Genomic DNA, 23,261 nt, shown 5'->3' with positions numbered 1-23,261 from the left:
CTCTAGAAGAACCCACTGTGGCTGAGGGCAACCTACAATGAGAGCAGTGCAGTGGGAACGGTACAAGACCCCTAGAGGAACCCATTGTGGCTGAGAGCTTCCTGCCAGGGGAGCAGTGTGGTTGTAACTGTAAAAGAAACTACTGTGGATGAGAGCTAGTAGCATCGAGAGCAGTGTGGTGGTAACTGTCAAAGAAACCTCACATGCAGTGAGAGGAGGGTGCTGGTAACTGTAGAAGGTCGAAGACTTCAGAACCTTGGAGAGCTCCTGCTTTTAGACACTGTAATCCAGCAGCGTTCACAGGGGTCTGCATCCGTTAGTAAATATGAATGGGGGAAATATTGCCAATAAGAAATCTGGCAGGAAAAAATAAAAAAGAAGTGCCTGGGGGACACTTATATGGAGATGCTTTGGGGAATAGCCTCGGTGTGCAGTATAATTGTGAATTTTAGATGAGTCTCGTTGGATTGCGTTGCTGCAGGTGGTTCGTTTGTAGCTCCTGTTCAATCTGCATGCCAAACGTGTGCGCAGTGTCTACGTATGACGGTGTGCGAGAGACACAGGCTTACATACGAGAGAGAGAGAGAGAGAGAGAGAGAGATAGAGAGGAAGAAAGAGAGAGAGAGAGAGATTCTGTACTTTGACGGGTATTTAGCCTGTAGATGGCAGGAGCGTCCTGCAGTGCAGCCCTCAGTCTCCGGAAGGAAAAAACCCACAGGATTCGCTTCAAAAGTTCCCTAAGACTCTTAACATTTTACTGCATCTAATTCTACATGAGGAGGAATAAGCCCGAGCAAAATGAAGAAAGTTGGAGATTAACATGTTCAGATTCTCCCAACCAGAACGACACCGCGAGAAACATCGCCAGAGCCTGTCGGAGAGCCCTACAGCCTCAGCAGGAGCTGAACGCACCATTTCACTCCCTTCGGGTCAGTTCGCAGAGATGGTCTGGCTCTCCTAATAAAGCAAAGTCCACCTTAAAGCTCATCCTGACTGCATGACCCTACTGTTTTTGTTTGGTTTTTTTTATGATTTTTTTTTTTTGTCGTGTTGAGTAAGCAATTAATAATCCTGAGGCTCATCCAGTGAACCCAGAGGCCTTTTTTTCATTAATGTATTTATTTGTTGATTTATTTATGTAAATTATATTTTAATTTATTATTTTTTTTATAGGGAACTGCTGGAGAAGGAGCTACCCCATTTATTTGTTTGTTTATTTGCAATATATAATAAAAAAGTCCATTTTAAATTATTAATCAATTACATTTCTATCAATTTATAAATAATAATCATAAAAACGCCAGAAAAAGCCGAATGGTCGCGTGAGTGTGTGTGAGTGTGTGTGAGTGTCTCGCCCCCCACCACCCACCCCTCCCCGCACCCTCACCACCACCCCTTTTACCTCCTCCTCCTCCTCATCCTCTTCCTCCTGCCCCTCGTCTGCGCCTCAGATGGTTGAGTCCTCGCTGAGGTTGCCGCGCCTCCCGAGCGCCCGCGCTTCACTCGGAGCCGTGAGCGCGCGCCGAGCACAACCGCTGCACGAGAGCATGAGAGCGCACGCCGTCGCCGCCGCCGCCGCGGGACGCCGCGCCACAGCGACGGACGGCCCGAGCCTTTCCGCGAGGGGATGGATTAAATGCGCCCGAGTGGACGTCCGCCGAGCCGAGAGCATGAGGATTAAAAACGGAGTTACGCTCGGGAGTCTCGTGTTTTTCATGCTGGTCACGTGCGCGCGCGGTGAGTAAAAAGAGCCACAAGAAAATAAACGAGGGTTTAGATGTGTTTGGCACCTTCGTTTAGCTGTTTAGAGAGCGCGAGCGAGGGATGATGGTGCTTTAGCGTGTGTGTGTTAATGCGTGTGTGTGTGTGTGTGGGGCTGGAGGAGGAGGAGGAGAGCGAGAGGCTCCGGAGGCTCGATGCGGGCACCGTGAGATGCAGGATGCTCTGGCTGAAAAGCTGAGCTGTGAGGAGGAGGAGGAGGAGGAGGAGGAGGAGGTGGGGGGGCAGTGTGTACAGTCCAGTCTAACGCAGAGGGTCGTTCTCTTATTCACGCGCTTCTCTTTACACCTTTCCGAGGACCCTGTCGAGCGTTTTGGCAACGCACACCGCTCACCATCACCAACTGCTCCGAGTGAGAGAGAGGGGGAGAGAGAGAGAGAGGGGGAGAGAGAGGGGGAGAGAGGGGGGGAGCCGGGGCAGATCTCACACCGCAATGAAACAGATTCCCTTAAATGCTCTCATTCCCTCTTCTCAGTGTAGGCAGATGAGCCGCAAGGTGAAGGTGGGGGGGGGGGCTGAGGGGAAAGAAGAGGGGGGGGGGGCGCCAGCCAGGCTAAAACCAGCTCTTATTTACAGCTCAAACCACCAGAACTCACGCGCCTTCTCCAAAATAAGCACGTCTAATCTGGGGACGCGCGTCTCCGCGCGCTGGTGCGCCTCTGAACTGTTGCGCGCCTTCAAAAACGCGCATATGTGAAAAGCCGAGCCGCACGCGGACACCTGTCCACACGCGATCCAACTGAATCAGCCTGGCCGTGTGTTTAATACAGGCCCGGCAGCAGAGACGCTCAGAAGTGTGTGAGTGAGTGAGTGAGGAGTGTGTGTGTGAGAGTGTGTGTGAGAGTGTGAGTGTGTGTGTGTGAGAGTGTGTGTGAGAGTGTGAGTGTGTGAGTGAGTGGGAGCTCCGCTAGAACAGGGGATTAAGGCTGCTTTAGAAGTTGGCCGTGCCGTTCAGCTACAAAGCCGGTGTGTGTCAGAGCTGGAAGCTGGTCAGGTGTGTGAGGGGATGGAGGTGTGGGGTGGAGGCGACGATGTTCAGGGCAGCAGCAGTGGCAGATCCTCATCATCCTCCTCCTCCTCCTCCTCCTCATCACCATCACCACCATCATTTGAATCATCACTGACTATTTAAAGTGTAGCATCCGAGTCGAGCTTGATAGTTCAAAGCCAAAAAAGGAGCTGGTGGGTAAGAATAGTCCACAACGACTGCGTCATCAAAAACGCACATAGGCGTACCAGATGACTGAAGTGTGTGTGTGTGTGTGTGTACCAGTCTATATGTCTATAGTACGGTAGTATATTTTATATTTACGCACCATATATATATATATATATTAATATGTTGATATGGATGAATGTAGCGGAATAAAACCTACTGGAGGATGAAGCTGCTGTCTGGCTTCCTGATAACGCGTCGCGTGGTGGCGGTGTGAAGATCCCAATGATGAAGGCTAGAATACCATCTAGCCTTAACGTGTGTATGTCGGAGAGAGAGAGAGAGAGAGAGAGAGAGAGAGAGAGAGAGAAGACCGTGCGCTTTAATGGAATCTCCGTACCTCCGTCCCCGCGTATACTGCTGATTATGGAGAGCAGCGTGATGCTAATGAAATGATCCAATTTCGCTTCAGTCCATTCTGCCGAGGCTTGGCTGGAGAATGAGCCTGGACGCGTAAAAGCGCTTCACCGCGGCTGTGTTCTGCGTGGATATCCCTGGAAACCCAATCGCACAGATTTAGCTATGAGGGCGTGTGGGGCGTACAGATGCAGCTGCTTCGTACATCACGCCTAAAAAAAAAACAGCTGGAGCGTGCAGCTCTGATTGAGCGCAATGGGCCGTAATGATCAGAACCGAGTTCTGTCTCTGTTCAGCACTGTTACCATTTCATCAGATTTCCGCGTTTCTGAAAGCCAAAGGCTAAGTTAGCCCAACACTCTCAACACAGGTGGTTCTCCTCCTCCTCCTCCTCCTCCTCTCTCTCTCTCTCGCTCTGCTCCTAATACAGTATAGCTACTGGGTGTGATGAAGGAGGAGGACTACTGAGTTTTCTGAGCCACTTAGTAGTGTCATGGTAGTGTCCAGCTTTGGGTCACAACAGCATCCAGTCTCAGTATCTTCCTCTGGTCCAATCATTGCAGCAGTTGAATATTTCTGGAGGAACATTCCACATTCCGTGTGGTCGACCCCTTGCAGTATCATAAACAGCGAGAGCCTGCATGCTCTGTAATGCAGGGCTGTTCCTACTCTTCTACACATATTTTCGAAGTCCTCCTAATCTCCTCCATTACGCTCCAAATGCTGAGGCTGACCCCAGATCAGTAGCTGGAGGCGGAATGTGTCTACATCATGTTGAGCATATGGGCCCACTGAGAAAGAGCCCCACGGGGACAGATTAATAGCAGGGAAGAGGGATCGTGTTTGGGATCAGTGCTTTGTCCTATGGCTGTATGATCCAGCACATTGGGGTGTGTGTGTGTGTGTGTGTGTGTGTAAGTATGTGTGTGCTACTTTTTCTCCTTGCCTGAAAGAAGGCTTTCAATCTCCATGAACCGATCTAACTGTTGGAGCCAGGTGCAGAGAAGGGCTATTAGAGTCCCCAGATGTCTCCAGTCAAATAGATTTCAGGGACTGCTGCTACGGGGAGAACTGTACACTGGTGTGTGCATCAGCACTGTGTGTGGATATGAGGGCACAAGCGAGGCACTCGGGAGCTCTTGCGTGAATTTCCAGTGGCTGCGTGTAGGCATGAGGGTTGTTATAAGTGCCTGTGTGAGTGTGTGTGTGTGTATGTGTGTAGACTCCTTTCAGTGCACAAGTATTTAGCATTTTCTATCGATTGACAAATGGCAAGCTTCACTGGTGGGAAATTGAACACCCCCGACAAAATGAATCTAATTACCCCGCACTTTCCTTTTCTGTTTCCCCCTGCAAGTATGACATAAGCCTTAAAAATATTGCTTGTGAAGAGAATATGCAAAGGAGGACACTGGCCGACCTTTCTGTCCCACAGAACCAGCCTTCTTGAGTTCCCACGGCTGCAGCCACATAAACATGCATCACCTCTTCACCCTTTGAGAACAGAATCGATCCACGTACGAACGATACTCTCCAGATAGCAGGGCCTTGCATGAATGCTCAGTGCTCTGTGGCTTGCTAGCTATACATCACTAACAGTTTTGGCTGGTTGTGAGGTCGGAATTATTAAAGCTTTCCTGGAACGCAGCCACTGTTACAGCATTTGCTCAAGACCATGGAATTATATATAGATCAAAATGAAGTTACTGGTGTGGGTAAGAGAGGACAGCTGCTCTCAATGTGTCAGATCTTCTAAGTGGATTTCTAAGACCTGCGACGTGTCCATGGATTAATGCAAGGCTGGTAAATGCTAGGGTTGCAACAAGCGACTATTGTGATAGTCGAATAATGTGATGGTTAACAAAGCATATAATAAAGTGAATAATTGGTTATTTGGATTACGAATCACCAAATAACTCTTATGTAGCAATTGGCTTTTTAATGTATGTTGAGACAATAAAGATAAATAACTTATTCAGACATTCACTGTTTTAATGAACTTTTTTTTTCTAATATAAAATATAATAAAACTCATTAAAACTCAATAGATATCATTTTCCAATCAGAATTTAAAACCAAATTTGGCAAATGTGTAAAGTAACAGCAATAAACTATTACAAAACTACATTTTTAACCAAACAGTTTTGCCATAACTTTTCGGAACACTGGAAGTATTTTGTGTTCTTGCTTCGTTTGTATTAGTGACTTTTATTTTGACATGGCAAAACCCTTGAGCCACCTCTGCTCATAACCAGAAACCTGATTGGCTCTTTTTGTTGAAAGGCAGGACTTTATCCATAACCAGTAAGCCCATTGACTCTTTTAGTCGAAGGTCAGGACTTCGTAACCAGTTGCCATGTTAAGCATTACGAGATCTTCCGTACATATTTTAACCAGTGTTCTGTCTCCTCTTGATTGACTTACTTAAAGATTACTCCTTTTTTACACTCAGCTCATGTCCATATGAGACTCCCACGCCTCACAGATACAACTGTACTCTCCACTTACACACCAGAGTGATGCTCCTGCTGATGTGTGGCTGGGTTGCCCTATGGCTCTATGAAGGTTTTATCCGCACAGTCCGTTCACAACAGCTGCTCAGTCGGTGTTTTTTCACTGCAGTTGGGGGTCGTGACTGAGGGGGTGACTGTTGTAGAACTAACCGTGGCACTAAAACACTGGTATTTCACACTGTTATGGTCAAACTTTGGCTTGTAATCTGCAGTCCACCAATGTTGCTAGTTAGCTTGAGAAACCAACACCAACTGATCGACCATTTCAACTGAGTTAGTCTACAGACAACTAATTTGATTGCCGATTTTCATAGACTTCTTTAATACAAAGAGGTCCCAAAAGTCTTTAAAGAAATCAGCTAAAATGGAGACATCTGAGACATCATGACCACTGAATTAAATAAGGTGACCCTTTTGAGCATCGGAAGATGTGTTGGATGTTTTAGCTGACTGATTTGTAGACTTTTTATACCTCTATGTATGTACTCTCATTCTAAGTTTAGTCTTTGAATGAGTTTTGGAAAATGCTTTATATTAAATGTCAGGCTGCCTGTATTGCAAGCAAGGCATTCAAAAAAGCCTTTCAGAAATGAATTATTTATGACTGGACAAGAATGGAGCAGATTGTAATGGGCTTAACAGCTAACCATGATGAGGACGCTACAAGACGCACTGCTTTCTGGCTATGCGGCTATTTTAAGAAAAAACGCTCACAGCATCTTCACAAAAGCATTATATCCCTGTCCTCCCTGTCATATCTGCCATCTACACGTTTTTAATCATTCTGTCTTCAGGGACATCACCTGCTTCCCCTAAATACAGCTTCTCCATCGCAGTGATGGAGAAGGCCATGAAGTATGTCTTCAGGACTGACACATTCATATTCAGTATTGTGATTAAAGAGGGGCAGTCACTCATAGGCTGTTCCCGTGGGTTTCATTAGGTTGCTGTGTAACAGTTGTCAACAAGAATTCGTGTTGTTAACTGCGCAAAGCTGATCTAGCAGGCAACCACTGAAGAACTACATCTTAATTATGCTAAACCAGAGGTTTGGATACAGAATTCCATGCAGATATTTAAATGTACATGCAAATGTAAAGCTACAGATGTTGGAGTATAGGTTGTGAACATACCCCAAGCAGCCATAACATTAAACCCACCTGCCTAATATTGCATAGGTTCCACTTGATTCACCAGAACAGCTCTGACACGTCAAGACTTGGACTCCACAACACCTCTGAAGCTGCCCTGTGGTATCTGGTTTTGAAGATGCTCTTGCCATCACAGTTTGACCCTTGTCAGAGTGGCTCAGATACGTACTCTTGACCATTTTTACTGCTTCTAGCACCTCAACTTTTGAGACCAAGCTGTTTACTTGATGCCTGATAAATCCCACCCCTTTGATAGGTGCCATTGTAACCAGATCATCAATGTTATTCACTTCATCTGTCAGTGATTTGAGTTATGGGTGTGAGATGATCAGCACTGAGGGGAATACTTTCAATAACCTTTGAGTAAATATTGACAGTGACAGTTGACCGACTGACCGAAAGCTCCCAAACCTTGAGAGGAACTAAGACTCAAAACACTGTTTGACACCGGATAATGGAATTAAGATGTAAAAGAGGTTCAGCATGAAACATCTAGATCAATCAGGAGATACGTTAATGACTGATCATGGTTAATATATACCAAATATGTTAGATACAAGAACATGATAGGCAAAGGGTTCGATATGAGTGTAGGGTAGTGTAGGATTACAGCTACCATAAGCAGGTTATGAGTTCATGCAGGGATCGACAGCCATGAAACTAATTACAAATCATGACAGGAGTTCTAGAGAGAGGGATGTGATGATAGACTATTCATTAAAATCTCTAGGGCATCCAGATGAGTTTTTTTTCTCACATCAGGAAGCTGAAGCAGCTCTAAAAGCACATGGAAGCAGCTCTAAAGTGATCAAGCAGGTTCGCAGGGAATGGTAGGGAAGGATATTCACTGTAGTTAGGGTGTCGTGGCTGAAGGTTATCAGTAGGCCTAAGTTGTGGGTTGAACTGAAAGGTGATGATTTGGTTATCACCTTTTAGGCTGTTAAGGCTATTTATTGGTCTATTATTAAATAGGTAAATGTGTATGAAATAATGTACATTAACATACTGTAGCTGTATAGTTTAGAGAGGTATTTCCACCCTCACACAGTGCCATTGTCCTACACTTAAGGCCTACAAACCTCTGTGTTGTCTTTTTCTTCATGGTGGTTTGATGTCATACAGGGCTAGCATGCTCATGTAAGCGCTTTCATCTCTGTGTGGATGAAAATATTCGAAAAACAGAATGAGGGACACGTTTTTAAAAATATCCAGATATGATTGGACAAATCAAAAAATATTCTTACTTTTAACACTTTTTTTTTGTCAAAAAAAATTGTATTATGCCAGATATACAAGATGCTTGATGTTAAGAAAGCTGCAGTGGTGCCATCCATGTTGTTATGGCATGGCCAATTTCATAGTAGAGGTTTCTCACCCCTCTCTTTAACCCATCATTCTTCTTTAGCAGCTCAACACTCTGTGTTTCATACAATTAGAGCCAACAGTGTAAAAGTCCATATGAAAACAAAGTTACTGGGGGAAAAAAATATTTGATCTGATTATTATAATCATTCTAAATATTCTAGATGATTTCCATTACTTTGGCAGAATGGCCACTAGGGGGCTGGAAGACAAAGGCTACAGTACATCTAACAATTACATTTAAGGCAGTTAGCAGACACTCTTCTCCAGAGCAACTTACAACAATGCTTTGCTATTTACCCAAGAAGAACCTCAGCTAGTTTGAATGGCAAAAAAATCAAAGATATCTCTAAGTTTAGACTCTACTAAACACAAGTCAATAGGGTGGCCACTCTGCTATTTGCCCAAGTACTCTCGGAAGAGGAGTGTCTTTAGTCTGCGTTTGAAGAGAGCGAGCGACTCTGCTGCTCGAACATCCAGGAGAAATTCGTTCCATCACTTTGGTGCAGGACAGAAAAAAGCCTGGACGCTTGTCTTCTGTGGACTTTGAGGGATGGCGGGTCAAGCCGAGTCGTACTTGAAGCTCGAAGGGCTCTTGGTGCGGATCGGCTTTTGACCATTGCCATCAAGTATGGAGCGGATAGTCCAGTCTTGGCTTTGTAGGTCAAGAATACTGTTGATGTTGATGTATATCAGCTACATTAACTGATATATAGTAAATACTGTAAATCAGTTAATGTTGCATCATTTTCTGCTTTAGGAAGATGAAATGACAGCAGGTATATGGATGGTCCAATTAGGCCCCTTTTCTTGTGTGTGAGCTTTAGGGTCATGCTCATGCTTCTGCCAATCTGGCAGGGGCGTATTAAGACAGCTGTGTCAGAAATGTCATCTGATTGGGAACCTGTGTGTGTTGGAGAGGCTCAGGTGCAAAATCACACAGCTGTCTCTTCATACAGTTCATTCACAGCCTTAGCTGTCATGAGCAAGTATCCCACTCCTCAATCCTATTCTGAGGTTCTGTGACCTCTCATTTCTCCAGAGCTACAAACTAAGGAAACCATGTTTCTTTAACTAGGTTCTGGGTTCTGTACCACCACAATAATCAGTGCAATGTAGGTGGTTACCACAGGATTGATACAGAAAAAGGTTGTAAAAGCATTGTCTTGTCTCTTTTGCAGAACGGTACCGCAAAGCTGTCTTCTGTGAAGGCTTGCATGAACATCTTTAGACGTGCATGCGGCTATGTTTTAGGCTAGGCTAATTATTCTGCTCACCATGCACGTCTTTTATCATGTAAGAACTGTCTTTGTGTCAGAATTACGTACAAGTGCATTTAGGCCATACGAGTCTGTACATCAGTGGACCATGCTATTTTTAGTAGATTCTTGGCAGACGTCCTAGACTAGCTCGACCTAGACCTTTGTCCTCTCCAGAATGCCCATGACCATTATTACTTTGGGCCAGCACTGGCTAATGAGTGCCAGCCTTTTCTGGGTCACCAACTTTGGGTGGAGACTTGACACAAGGCCCCTTCTGAAGAGCAGCAACCCGAGACGGAGAAGACGTAATCTCTCACAAGCTGTCAGTGAAGCAGCATGGCATAGATTCACAGGGGAAGGGTCCAGGAGGCATTCATTGGCCTTTCACCTTGAAGACAACACTGGAAAGTATCTTGACTGGTGGCTCTCTTTTCCTGTCTGCTCCGTTGTTGCAGCCTGAAGAGTGTTTAATACAGTCAGTGATATATCTTCGCCCTCATTGTTTCACAAGGGAGCCTTGTTTGCCATCTCCGTTCATGCTGGGCCGCTTGGTGAAGGGGGAAAGCGGTTGTCAGAGCAATCTGGAATGTCTTAAATCGGCTCTGTCTCATGCCACGTGTATTTGCCAATTTTTACAAAGCTCATTTACTCTCTTCCCCCAACAGCTCCTCCCATCAAGCCTTGTTTTCCTTTCATTGATGACAGAAATAAATGATATCTCTTTGGGACATGTTTCCAGACATAGCTGGAGCTTAGTTATGGACTAAATTTCTAATTTGCTAATGCGGATTTTCCATCCAATACCTTTTTTTTCAGTCCAAGAGCAAGTCTCAATGGGTGTCTGGAAAACCTGGAAATTTGAGTGTGGCTCTAAAAATGAAAACGGAGCAGTCTAGTGATGTCTCCGTATAGCCTACAGGGAGCAGAAAATGGAAAAACAAAAACTGACTGAGGTACCTGTTGTCGGCCAGCGGCCACAGCTGGACGGAGCTTTGGACAAGACCGGCCCCTAACCTTCTGTTCCTGGGTTTCTTGTTGCAACAGTGACCACAGCTGCTTACCCTATGGTCATATTGAATCATGCCATAAATTAATCAGGCCAGGTTTTCAGTGTAAAGAGATGAGCTAGCCTATGTTTTCTCACTTTTATGGCACATTAATGAATGGCAGAACCAATATTAGGCTCAGTTTCCCAAATTCTGCTCTTCAAATATCTTTACCTGTTCTGCTGTTCTCCTGTCGACTCTAGCTTGGGAACTGTGTGTGGCTGGTTGCTGCAGTGGGTTTATTATATACTTTAATAGCATTTGCAAGTTACATCATGATGTTCTTAACATGCTTTCTTTGATACATATGTAAAAGTGATCATTATTGTGATTGAGGTTCGATGCATAGTGTCTCAGAAGATGTTTTGAGGAGGGGTCAGGAGTGTTCTAAATGTCAGGTTTTACGTTATGGGCATGCAAGGTCTAAATGCTGCACACACCGCATAGCTTTTAAAAGGCTGGGAAGCAAAACATGAAAAGTATTGGTTCATATTATTTGCACTTGCATTTACCCACTATGAAACAAAAAATATGTATGTAAACTGTATGCAACTGTATCAGCCATGACATTAATACCATCTCCTTGTTTCTACACTCATTGTTCATTATAACATCTCCACTTACCATATAAGAGAACGTTGTAGTTCCATAATTACAGACTGTAGTCCATCATCTGTTTCTCTGCCTACCTTGTTATCCTCCTTGGTGTTCTTCAATGCCCAGGACCCCACAGAGCAGTTATTAATTGTGTGGTGGGTCAATCTCAGCACTGTAGTGACACAGACATTGTGTTCCTCTGGTATGAGTGGATCAGACACAGCAGTGCTTCTGGAGTTTTTAAACACTTACTGTCCACTCTAGCAGACACCCTTATCTAGCTGGTTCTCCTAGTAGATGTAAAGATGTAAAGAGAGAAGCTCTGTATCTTTTGCTGCACAGTTTGTGTTGGCGATCCTCTAGTCCTCCATCAGTGCTCACAGGACGCTGCACACATGACGCTGTTGGCTGGAGCAGTGACGCTGAGCTCCTGCAGCAACACACACTAACACACTAACACCATGTCATTATCACTGCAGTGCTGAGAATGAGCCCCCACCCAAATAATACCTGCTCTGTGACGGCAGTCTGCAGTGATGTATGTGTGTATATATATATATATATATATATATATATATATATATATATATAGATTAGTCATTGCAGGTATGTTGTTTAATGAACAAATCCAGAGAACTTGCAGATTTTCTGCATGGTCTGTTCAGCACCTCCTAGTGCTGATATGTTCCACTTCACAGAATATGACTATTATAGGGTAATAAATAAATAGGTCCGAACACTCAAGCAAGGAATGAGGAGTGCTTGATCAGTTGAAGCAGTCTCCTTGCTGTCTCCCTAAATTTACTTTATCTCATAAATAAATATTCCATAAAATATTTAACCTTCCACAGGAATTCAAAAAGCCACGTCTTTTGCCACATGAGCTGGCTTTGGTTTATGGGGCTGTGCCGAAGGCAGAAGGGTAATGTGATCCTGTGTGGCCTTTTAAAATATTACATTGGAAGAACGGTGGCATTTTATGGTCTGTATGGTTGTGAGAGACTTGGCTGCATGCCCCTGTAAAATATGAACAACTTGAGGCAATGATAACTTTGCCTGCATATTGTATTACCAAGAGAGCTACAAATCTGATTAGATTCATTTTAATGGCAAGGTTTTGGAACCACTAGAGTCCCTTTCCATTGGCCCTCCAGCGTTTAGGCTGCCAGCTTAAAAGGCTTTATGTGGCATCCTGCACGTTGATGTATTGCACGACTGCTGAACTAATATCCTCAGCACAGTTGTGACATTAGTACAAGCTGAAAAACATTAGCTGTTGATGGATGCTCTGAGTAGACACGTTTTTAGACTGCATTTCTGCAAGTCAAATTCTTAAATTGGCATTTTCTAATCGAAATTTTATTGTGTGCTTCGTAGTTGCTCCATTTGCCTCATGCATTCCTGTGTTTTGTGATAAATGCAGCTGAAATCTGTTTGACCCGTGTGCCTAGAGGCACAGCAATCCAATGGCTTGCAAATGGGAGAGAACAGGTTGGGTTGTGATTGCAAGCAAAACAGCGGGGGCCTAGAATTTTAAACTCGCTCTGCTTCTGCAGCTACCAGGATCCCTCCACCCAGAACTCATTTGACTCCAAAGAATGTATTTTGCTCCAAAACCGTCAATAGCCGTCAGAGCAGCGGGAAAGGCTGAGCTACTGCTGTGTTAGATAATGTGATAAACCCCAGTGGGTGGGTGGATTGAGGAGGGGTGCGACAGAGAAAGTAAACAAGGAAAACTCTGGTCCCCTGCCATGTGTCACAGTTACAGTAGTGAAAAAGTGTAGAGAGTAACAGAGTCAGACACTTCTGTATATATGTATATATATATACGTGTATATATATATATATATATATATATATATATATATATATATATATATATATGTATATACAGTTTATAGTTTACATTGTTGGTTTTTCATGTGTGGGAAGCTGCAAATCTCTCTAATTACTGAGAGAACAGCTGACATTTTTCGAAACTCCAAAGGGTTTACTTGCTGTAATTGCCTGGTGTGGTTGCATCGTGATATGGGGATCTATTGATATTAGTTTTCATGAAAATAGACGAACTTTGTCTTTAAGTGAGAAGCCCAGAGGCCACATCGTTGATGTTTTTTATTTTTTACCAAGTTGACCTTCCCGGACATTTGACATTTCGCTAAATTGCTCTGTTGATAATTCTATTAATTAGGAATCAAAACCGCAATTATTCCAGTTTCTCAATGGTGCCTGGGCTAATCAGCTTTTTAATAGTAATGCAGTTTAGAGAGAGAGAGGCAGAGGCGCAGGCTCTTAAAGCCCTGTGCGAGAGCTGCGATCATGTACCACAGAGGCCACAGTCACGACCATGCATAGAGATCTGCAATAATTTGATTTGTCAAAGAGAGGGAGTGGATGGCATCTGTGACTTCATTAAGACTGGCTACTAAATGTCTTTCTCAGAGTGACAGGCTGTGGTCATGAGCATGTTCCTGCTTCTAACTGAACTTTTTGAGATGGTCATAATGCCTGTATAACTCCATATATTTGCCTGCTGCTGGAAATTTAGCAGTTGATGTTAGCTGTTCACCCTTCCAATGTCTCTATCACCACACACTATTTGCTGTTCTGGTCTTTTTGTTGTTGTTGTTGTTGTTGTGGGTTACTTCATAGTACATAGTAGGATGTCTGTAGAAAATTGAAGATGTTTTCTGTGGCTTCACACAATGTAATTGTGTTACAACGTTATGTAATTACTTCTTGCATGGTTAGAGCCAATTTTGAACTGATATAGTATGTAATGCATCCTCACACAACGACTACCCCCATATCGTTATCAACTGCAAATATCCCTCCATTAGAACACCATTAGTTCCTTCCTGAACCAAAACTCAATCATACCAACTCATCCAACACCCTCTATGCCCCAGCAAACCTTGCCTTAAGACCAGTTTCCACTACTGAACTTGGATGTTATGCATTTTAATGATGTTATAGAGCTCAGAAATGGAATGCAAAACATATCCACCCACTCAGAGCAGAATCAATATTTACATCCTTGAGATCCAAACCTAACATAATGTTATTAAACCGATTAAAACAAAATGTGAATGCTGGTTAATCCCAATCTTTTAAGTAGAGTGTACATAGAAGGAATACTATAACATAGTTAAGAACATAAGGCATAAGGTTCACACAGATAAGCCCTAAATGTCTGTCTCATGTTCCTGCTTCTAACTGGCCTCTTTGGGATGGCACAGCAAAAATCATGTATAGCTGTAAAGGTTTACCTGTTGGTGGAATTTAACAACTGCAGTTACAGTTTACAATATTCCTGTTTCTATATAACCTCACATCACCGCTTTACTCATTTACGGCATTTAGCTGACGCTCTTATCCAGAGCAACTTACAAGGTGACTCGTATTACACAGGTGGGCCAATGTAGTGTTAGGAGTCTTGCCCAGGGACTCTCCTTGGTATAGTGCAGCATAGTCACCCAGCCTGGGAATCGAACCCCAGCCTCCCACATGGTGTAATAGCTTACTGGCAGCTAGTGGGTTTATCTGTTGCGCCACACCAACCACACACTCTTTTTCTAATTGTCTGTTGCTTCATTGTACATAACAGCATGCTCACAGAAAGTTGGAGTTGTTTTCTGTAGCTAAACACTAGGTAATTAGATCTAATTGCTTCTTGCACAATTAGAGCCAATTTGGAACTGATATAATATGTAATGCATACTTACAGATCGACTACCCCCATATTTTTCAGTTGATATCATTATCAACTGGAAATCCCCCTCCATTAGAACACCATTAGGCCCCTCCCTGGAGCAAAATTCAATCATACCAACTCATCCAGAGCATATTGCTGCCCTGACACCCTCTTGCCCCCCAAACCATGCCTTCAGACCAATCTTTGTTTCTGGACTAATGTTTTATTCATTGCTAATAAGGTTATAGAGCTCAGAACTGGAATGCAAAACATATCCACCCACTCATAGCAGAATCAATATTCACATTCTTGAGATCCAAACCCAACATAATGTTCCTAAACTGATTAAAGCAAACTGTAAAAACAGTTAATCCCACTTTTTTAACCCCTTAATGCAGAAAGGCTTATTATTAGCACACTAAGGCGTATTACTACAGGGACTTCTGCAGAAACTGGTGGGGCTTTGGTAATAGAAGCTTGTAATAACCCTTTCTGCATATTTAAGGAGTTAGGTAGTATACCCAGTGTACATATACCAAATAAAAAAAATAGTAGGAAAAGTTATAAAGCCTATTAATAAGGACATGTTCACACAAATATCAGGCTGTGGTCATGATCATGTTCCTGCTTCTAAATGACCTCTTTGAAATAGCTTAAATATATGTATAGTTGTCTGAAAACAACAGATTTGGAAAGCTATTGATAAGGACATGGCCATCCAGATAGGCCGTGACATTGGACTTTAATCACTTGCATTGTCCTGAATTACACCTAGTTGCTAAAAATAGAGCAAATATAGCAGATAGCCCAACATTATGCATCTGATTAGAGGTTGTTATGATCACACAGGCAGCCTGAGGCCTAGTTAATTGTCTAGGCCTATGTTAGCGTTAATGAGGTTTATGGAGAGAAAATGAATACAATAAGCTTAGTTTATGGTCCATGAGAGGATATAATGTAGCTTTAGCTACCCCCCTCATTTACTGACAGTCAGCTGAACATTGAATGTATGCAGGCGAGAGATGCTATTGATCCAAAGATATTTGTAAGTTCAAACATCAATAAGCATAAATAATATGCTTGTTTAAATTCTATAGTTCCTGGCTTTCCCCCCCTCTGTTATAATTCAGGCACAGCCAGTTTGCATGGCTTTGCATGTAGTTACTGATTCGTATGAGGGGTTAACCTGTGGGCTACATGGGACAAAATAATACATGTTATAAACTAGTAAGAGAGGATAAGTTAGGGAGCCCTGCTGAAGAGACAAAAAACAGTCCCAGCCCAACAAAAATAGACGAAATCTGAAAGACCTGTCACATTCTCCTAAATCTCTGCATGCTGTGGCTTGGGATAAAGTCTGGGTGAGTATCAGGAATTACTCCAGCATTTAAGCCCAAATGTCAGTCCTGCAGCGCCAGGACACTTAAAGTTGAATCATGCTGCTGTCTTCATTGAGCCCCCTTAACACAGATGTAATGTTGCATTCAGCGTTTCTGTGGGGATTTTCAAACCCCTGTTTAAATGTCAAGTGCTCCAGCTGGAGACGCATTGCTGTACCCTCGGAGCTGTTGCCCTCTGCTCTCGCTGTCTCTCTCTCTTTCTCTTGCTTTCTAGTGTCTCTCTTCCCTCCTTCAGATTTCCCTGCACTCTTAACGTGTCTGCTCTCTTTTGGCACACTCCAAAGCAGATGCAGTTACAGTTAGCACTCTAGCTCGCGCACACGGGCCTGTGGAGTTTTAGACTGCTCCAGTATTGATCTGTGTTCTGCCTGTAAGGACTGCCATGCTGCATTGCCTTCATGTCAGAGTCTGCATGCCTTTTTGAACCTCCTTACCTTTAATTCAGCCCTCTAAATCAAACCCTCGTCGTGTTGGAGAGTGCATTAATTAAAAGAACCCGCTGCAAGACAGGCAGAATGAAACCCACTGCAACCGCATAGACTTTATCCTCCTGTTTTCCAGAGCCCTTTCTCTAATGTGGTTGTCTGGGCAATGTTATGGATTCTCTGTGCAATGGTTCACAGGCCGAAAGGCTCTTTTTTGTTCCGTTTGATTCGGAGCATCATGTTTATTTCATGAGCCGCTATGAATCCGCAGTAGTCTGGGTCAATGACTGGCGACAAGTGATTTTGCTTTTATGATGGCGCCAAATTTTCAGCTGACCCCTTGGAGATACTGAGTGTGTGTCTTAAGAGGCTTGGTGAGAAGTGATTCACATAGCGATTATCATGTTGGGCAGGCATTCAGTCAGGCAGACATGCAGTTTTTGGATCTGAACATGAAGGCGTGAGGAAGAGACTGAGCTGGATCTACTTCTCAATGTGTGCTCCTGTGCTCCAGTGCAGTTCAATGAAACAAGGACGTGCAACACGGAGGGGCAGTGAGTGCAATGTGTTAATTAGCTTGGCTAACACATTTTGGATTTTGATTGACTGCAATACGGCCGCTGCTGTGGCGCGAGGCCAGGCTGATACACAGTTCAAAATGGACTGAAAGTGTCAGACAAAAACACTTATCTCCATTTATATATTTTTGTAGTTTTACATGAATTAAGAACTGATTTGAAAATGCCAGATGTCCCGTATTGTGTCGGAATTTCATGAAATGGGTCATTGCCAGTTTTGAGATGGTATTGGCAATGGTTTGGATAATGCACAAGCAAATCCATTATTTTCCAGATCTTTTATACACACACCAACCGGATGTTTGCAAATACAGATGTAAAGAGTATATCCACCCTCAGTATCAGTGGGTCTGCTGGGGTCTCTCAACACACTTAAAAAATGCATGTTAGGAGGCAGCCAACAAGCTGGTGGCATTTCAGGCGTGCTGGTCCTGGTATCGAGCAAGGGACCTTCTGGTCCCAAGCCTATCACCTTTAGGACACAGCTGCCCCAAAACAACACACAAAGTGCTTCTATATTGTGGGTGAAGCTGATAGTATAATGTATTTTGCATTTTTATACATAAAGACAATAATAAAAAAGCATGCAGGGCCACACTTAACCATTTACCACACCAATCTGCAATCAGATCTTTGCAGAGGGCCAGTGCTGCATCCAAACAAAGTGGAGCTGTGTGCGTGAAATCTATGGAGTTGGTCTTATCTGGAGTTCATTGGCACAGATGACCTTGCCTTTCAGACAGGGATGCGGCTAATTACACAGGCGTGCTCTGATGTCGGACACTGGCGTCTGGGCAGATAAGAGTCGTGTCTCCTCAAAGCTCGCCGATTAGGACCTTCAGCTGCCATCGGCGCTAAGATTAGGATGTGCTCTCTTAAAGTCAACTTCCTGAGGAGCACAGTCTAGAGCCCCCTAATGTATATGGAGGTGCAGTTAATCCTTTTATCAGTATTCAATTAGCAGCCTGTCAATGAAGCCATGGATATAGTGGTCTTGGTTGGATAAGGCGTTTAATAAAGGATGTGAACATGCTATGCTAAATGACACTTTTGGAAAGGACTTGGGCAAGAAAATTGCATCACTAATGGACCCTATCTCACATTGGCTTGATAAAATAATGCATTGGGATTGTTCCTTTATTTTGTGCCAATGAGTCAAGCTTTGCAAATCAGAAAAAATTGTGTGCAGATGAATTTGTGTTAATGCGCTCAGGAAAATAAATGGAACGAAAAACACTTCCACCTCTAGAGAGTGTTTGAACCTCCCTTAGCTTTTTCTTTCATTTAATAAAGCCATAAAAGGCTTATCCACACTGTTCCCAGAGGGGTGGGACGTCGTATGGTCCTACTGCATGCTGACTAGCAGATTGTTCTGATGCTTTTCGCTGCAGTTGTTAAACTCATTTGCAAGCTGGAGATGGACATGTTATTTAAAAGTTTGTTGATTTAATATCAATAGTAATCTCAATGGAGGAGACATGAGAAACTAAAACTCGGTTTATTATTTAGTAGCTGTTTCCTTTATTGTTTTTTTTTTTTTTTTTTGTCTTTACTGAAAGAGAAGGATATTGTGGAATACTGGTAACCCCACCCCAACCCCAACACGTTCTTCTGTGCCCATTAAGAGGCTGGTCACAGTCCTTCTGGGCTTCGTCATTTTGACATGTTTGGAGAGTTCTCTGGTTGAGAGTGAAACTGTGTTTACTAACTGTTTGACATGCTGCAGCATGTGTTCATTGTGACAGCGCTTGTTACGAACTTTGCTGTCCCATCTTCCCTCAAGTATTCTGCACAATTTATGACAGCAATTTGAAGACATGGATCCCGGGCAGGCGTCGACAGCTACAAATTTAAGACTTGCCTGTTGGACATTATGACTTTTTTTCACTCTCCTCTCTGCGATGGACAGAATGTCCCTATAGGAAAAAGTGGGTCAGCATGAAAGCTTGGTTAGACACAATACCGGCCCTTTGGAGTCAGCTCTAGCACAGATTTGCTCTGACAGCGCTACTGTGAGTTTGTATACCAGCCAAATTAAAAATTGATTATGGGCATATTAATCTTGCATAATTACTGTTGGGTTGTGTGTGTGTGTGTGTTGGGGGGGGGTATGCAAATCAGGCAAATTATTTAAGTGGTACGTTGACATTTATTCACTTATAGATCTTTATTCCTATTTGTTAGATGAGGACATGATTATAATATACACCAATAACAGCCATAACATTGAAACCACCTGCTAAAAATGACCTGGGTGCTCTTTGTGCCATCAAATCAGCTTTGACCCATTGAGGCGTGGACTCCACGTGACCAATGAAGGTGTCCTGTGGTATTTGCAATTAAGATGGTAGCAGCAGTCTGTCCTGTGCAGATTGGCTATCCTTCACACGACAGTGAGCCTGGGGCGTCCATGACCCTGTTGCCATTTTTTTACCTTCTTTGGATCACTTTTGGTAGGTACTGACCATTGCTTTTTCAGGGAGCACAAGACCGGCCTGATATTTTAGAGATGTTCTGACGCAGTCGTCTAGCCTCATAGTTCGGCCCTCGTTAAAGTGGGTCAGATGCTTATGCTTCCTGCTTCCAACATTAACTTCAACTGTCTGTTCACTTGCTACCTATTATGGAAATCCAACTGGTCTCCTAACAGGTGCCATTGTAACCAGATAACCAGCTGATAAGGTATATCTATGCTGACACACCAAAACACTGTATCTCCAAAAAGGTTCATTTTAATATACATTAACAATATTTTATTTCAGTCCATGTTTGACTGTTTCTTTTTTCATGAGATGTTCACACAGTCTAAAGGGTCTCTGGTGATAAAGCAAGATAATGCAAACAGTTTTGATATGACAATGTATAAAAAATGCCAGTTCTTCACCAGTTTCCCACCAGTTCTTCACTTATTCCAAAGTCACTTCACACCTACTGCCTCTGCATTGTCCCCTGCTTCCTTCAGAGTGCTCCTGCAGCGTTGTGATAAGCATTTCACTTGCTTTCCCTTCACACTGAAACCATTCTTCTCACATTTCTCCTTAAGGCTGTACCACACCCAAGTCCTGTCAATACCTGCAGCCAGTATATGTGTACTGTATGTGTGTGTGTGTGTGTGTGTGTGTATACGCAATCATGTGTGCATTAATATAGACTCACATCGACATAACCTATACAGGGTTTTATATACTCTCTTAAAGAGTTTATCATTGGTTCTTTAGGAAAAACAATGGTTTGCCTACGTTCCTAAAAATGTTTTTTTAAGGGTTCTTTAGGAAAGGCAATGGTCAATATATGCTCCTAAAATGGTTCTTCAAGGGTTTTTTAACCAAGCAGTAGTTTATAAATTATCTTTAAAGGCTTTGTTAAGGGTTCTTTAGGAAAAGCAGTGTTTTATGTACATTCTTAAAACAGGTTTTTTATCTGTTCTTTAGGAAAAGCAATGCTTTATATACTCTTTATAAAAGCAATGGTTTGTAAATGATCTTAAATGAGGTCTTTAAGGGTTCTTTAGTAAAAGCGATGGTTTAAATGTGCTCCTAAAAGGTTCTTCAAGGGTTTTTTTAGGAACAACAATGGTTAATATACACTCCTAAAATGGTTCTTCAAGGGTTCTTTAGGACCAGCAATTGTGTATATTTACTGTTATAAAAATAGTTGCTAATGTTTTTTTTTTTTTTAAGCAATGGTTTATCTGTACTATCTATTATAGTTGTTACACTAATGTTATAAGTGAAAACCCCTTTAGGTGTTATATATAAATATATGTACTCAGGGTGTAGGACCACAACAATGCAAAATACTGCTTTGGTGGTTCTTCCTTTTCTTTTTAGTTATTATTTGGTGGCATCTGTTGTATATGTTTTCTTAAAGAACTTGACACCAAAAAAGTGCATTGTTCTCGAATTCATAGAACCTTATCTCTTTGTAAAACCCTGTTTACTCAGATGAGATTAATCTATTTTACCTGTGCTGACCTACAGTATCTGTATTAGGCACTAGGCACTTGAACTCAATGAGTGCACTTTTATATTCATGCCGGTTTTAAGTCTGGTGTCTGTGTTTATTAGACACTGCTGGTAGAAGGATTTGCCAGCATGCTAGAATCTTCTGCATGAATAATGCAAGTGACACTGACACAAAACGGCTGGACGTGCAAGTCCTTATTATATAACCCCATTGTTACTGTGTTCTGTATAAAACACAAGGATTTAAGAATAAATTATATACACTTCAGTGCCAGAGCTGGTCTTTGATATTTTTGGACAAATTTGGTTGTAAAGTAAAGCGCTGTCCTAAAGACTTTTCATCTCGAAATAATTGCTTGTTGTTTATTTAGAGTTCTCTCTCTCTATTAAGGCCATGTTTTCTCCAATCTCTGACCTGCACTTGCTTCTTCTTCCTGACTCTGTTTGGGGTTGTGATTTAGAAAAACATCTAGAAACTAAACATGAACAGTCTGGAGCTGTGGGAGAGCATTAAAACGTTTGTTTAACGCAAACATGGAAAAGTCATTTATATGTCATGTCTCGTGTACATCTGATGCTCAGTTGGAGCAGGAGAGGGGGTTGATTTAAGGGTACAGGGTCATTGTGTTTGAGTGCATGATGTTTTTTTTTTGTGGAGGAGAACTCTTATGCATGCAAGTGAGTGAGCATTAATGCTTCTCCAGTGATGCATGTGCAGCAGTAGAAAATCATTCAGCATACGAACAATGAAGTTAGCTTAAGCCTCGTGCTTTTTTGGCAATGCATTAGAGCTTTTGCAGCCACACAAGCATGCAGGAGCCCATCATCACTGGCTCGCCTTCAAAGTGAGCACAGGAATAGTGCCAGCCGGCTGGGAAACGGCACATCAGCACAAATGCATACAATCAGCATTAGCCCAGGCTAATGATGAGGACAATGGTGAGCGGGGCTGGGAGGTGTTTACCAGGCCAGTGCTTGGCTCCACAGGATGTATGATACCCACTTACTCTCCGACAGGCCTTTTACATCAAAACGCTGCAGACTCTGCTAAAAACGTTGTCTCACTCAGCTTGCCATCATCAGACCTTTTACTGAAGCACTCGTGGTGGGTTGAGCACCTGTTTGAAGTTGTTACTGTTATGTATTAGCAATAATTACATGATTGGTACATCAGACTGCTAAATTGTTTTGGCTCCTTGAATATGAGGCAGGGGGAGACAGTAAGGTAAGAAAAAAGTAATATACAATAATGCAGAAAGAAAAAGAGAGAAAATATGTCATTTATAATCTATTTTTTTCAATAATAAAGAGAGAGGCAGTGGAAAGGTGAGAGAAGGAGAATGATAAATAGATAGAATGAGACAGATTGGGAGAGAGAGAGAGAAAGAGAGAGACTGGTGGAAATAGAGAGAAGGAATAAGGGGAGGTGGGAGAGATACACTATATGTTCAAATGTTTGTGGACACTCCTTTTAAATGAAGGCATTCAGCTACTTTAAGTTGCACCCATTGCTGACACCGGTGTGCACATGCACACAGAGCTTGTGGAGTCCTTATAGAGAAGTACTGCCAATAGAACAGGACTCTCTACAGAAGATAAACCTGACCATGTCTAATGCCAGGCATGGGCTAGCAGGGTGTAAAGCCCCCCTCAGCATTGAGCTGTGGAGCAGTGGAACTGTGTCATCTGGAATGGTGGTGCTCCATCAAATACTGGATGAGTTGGGGATGAGGTGGGGTTGTGAACATCCAACATCCTGACCTCCCATCGTTCTTGTCACTGACCCTTACAGCAATGCTTCAGAATTGAATAGAAAGCCTAATTTCCTTTGATTTTGGAAGAAACAGTGAATGAACAGGTGTCTCAATACTTTTGTCCATATAGTGTATAAAGACAGCGGAAAAGAAAGAGAGAGA

At 42.9% G+C, this 23,261-nt stretch overlaps 1 protein-coding gene across 1 annotated transcript in view; it reads left to right on the top strand.

Annotated features, from left to right (window-relative positions):
* The first annotated feature begins 1,516 nt into the window (after positions 1–1,516).
* Positions 1,517–23,261, top strand: part of csmd3b (CUB and Sushi multiple domains 3b) — a 548,309-nt gene continuing 526,564 nt past the window's right edge. Inside the window, exon 1 of the mRNA XM_072674465.1 lies at positions 1,517–1,737. Coding sequence (XP_072530566.1) covers positions 1,548–1,737 — 190 coding nt within the window. The 5' untranslated portion in view covers positions 1,517–1,547. The remainder of the gene's footprint in view (positions 1,738–23,261) is intronic.

This window comes from Salminus brasiliensis, chromosome 3, assembly GCF_030463535.1.
Source record: "Salminus brasiliensis chromosome 3, fSalBra1.hap2, whole genome shotgun sequence".
NCBI lineage: Eukaryota > Metazoa > Chordata > Actinopteri > Characiformes > Bryconidae > Salminus > Salminus brasiliensis.
The sequence above is the reverse complement of the archived record's forward strand: the minus strand, read 5'-3'. Positions and strand labels throughout refer to the sequence as shown.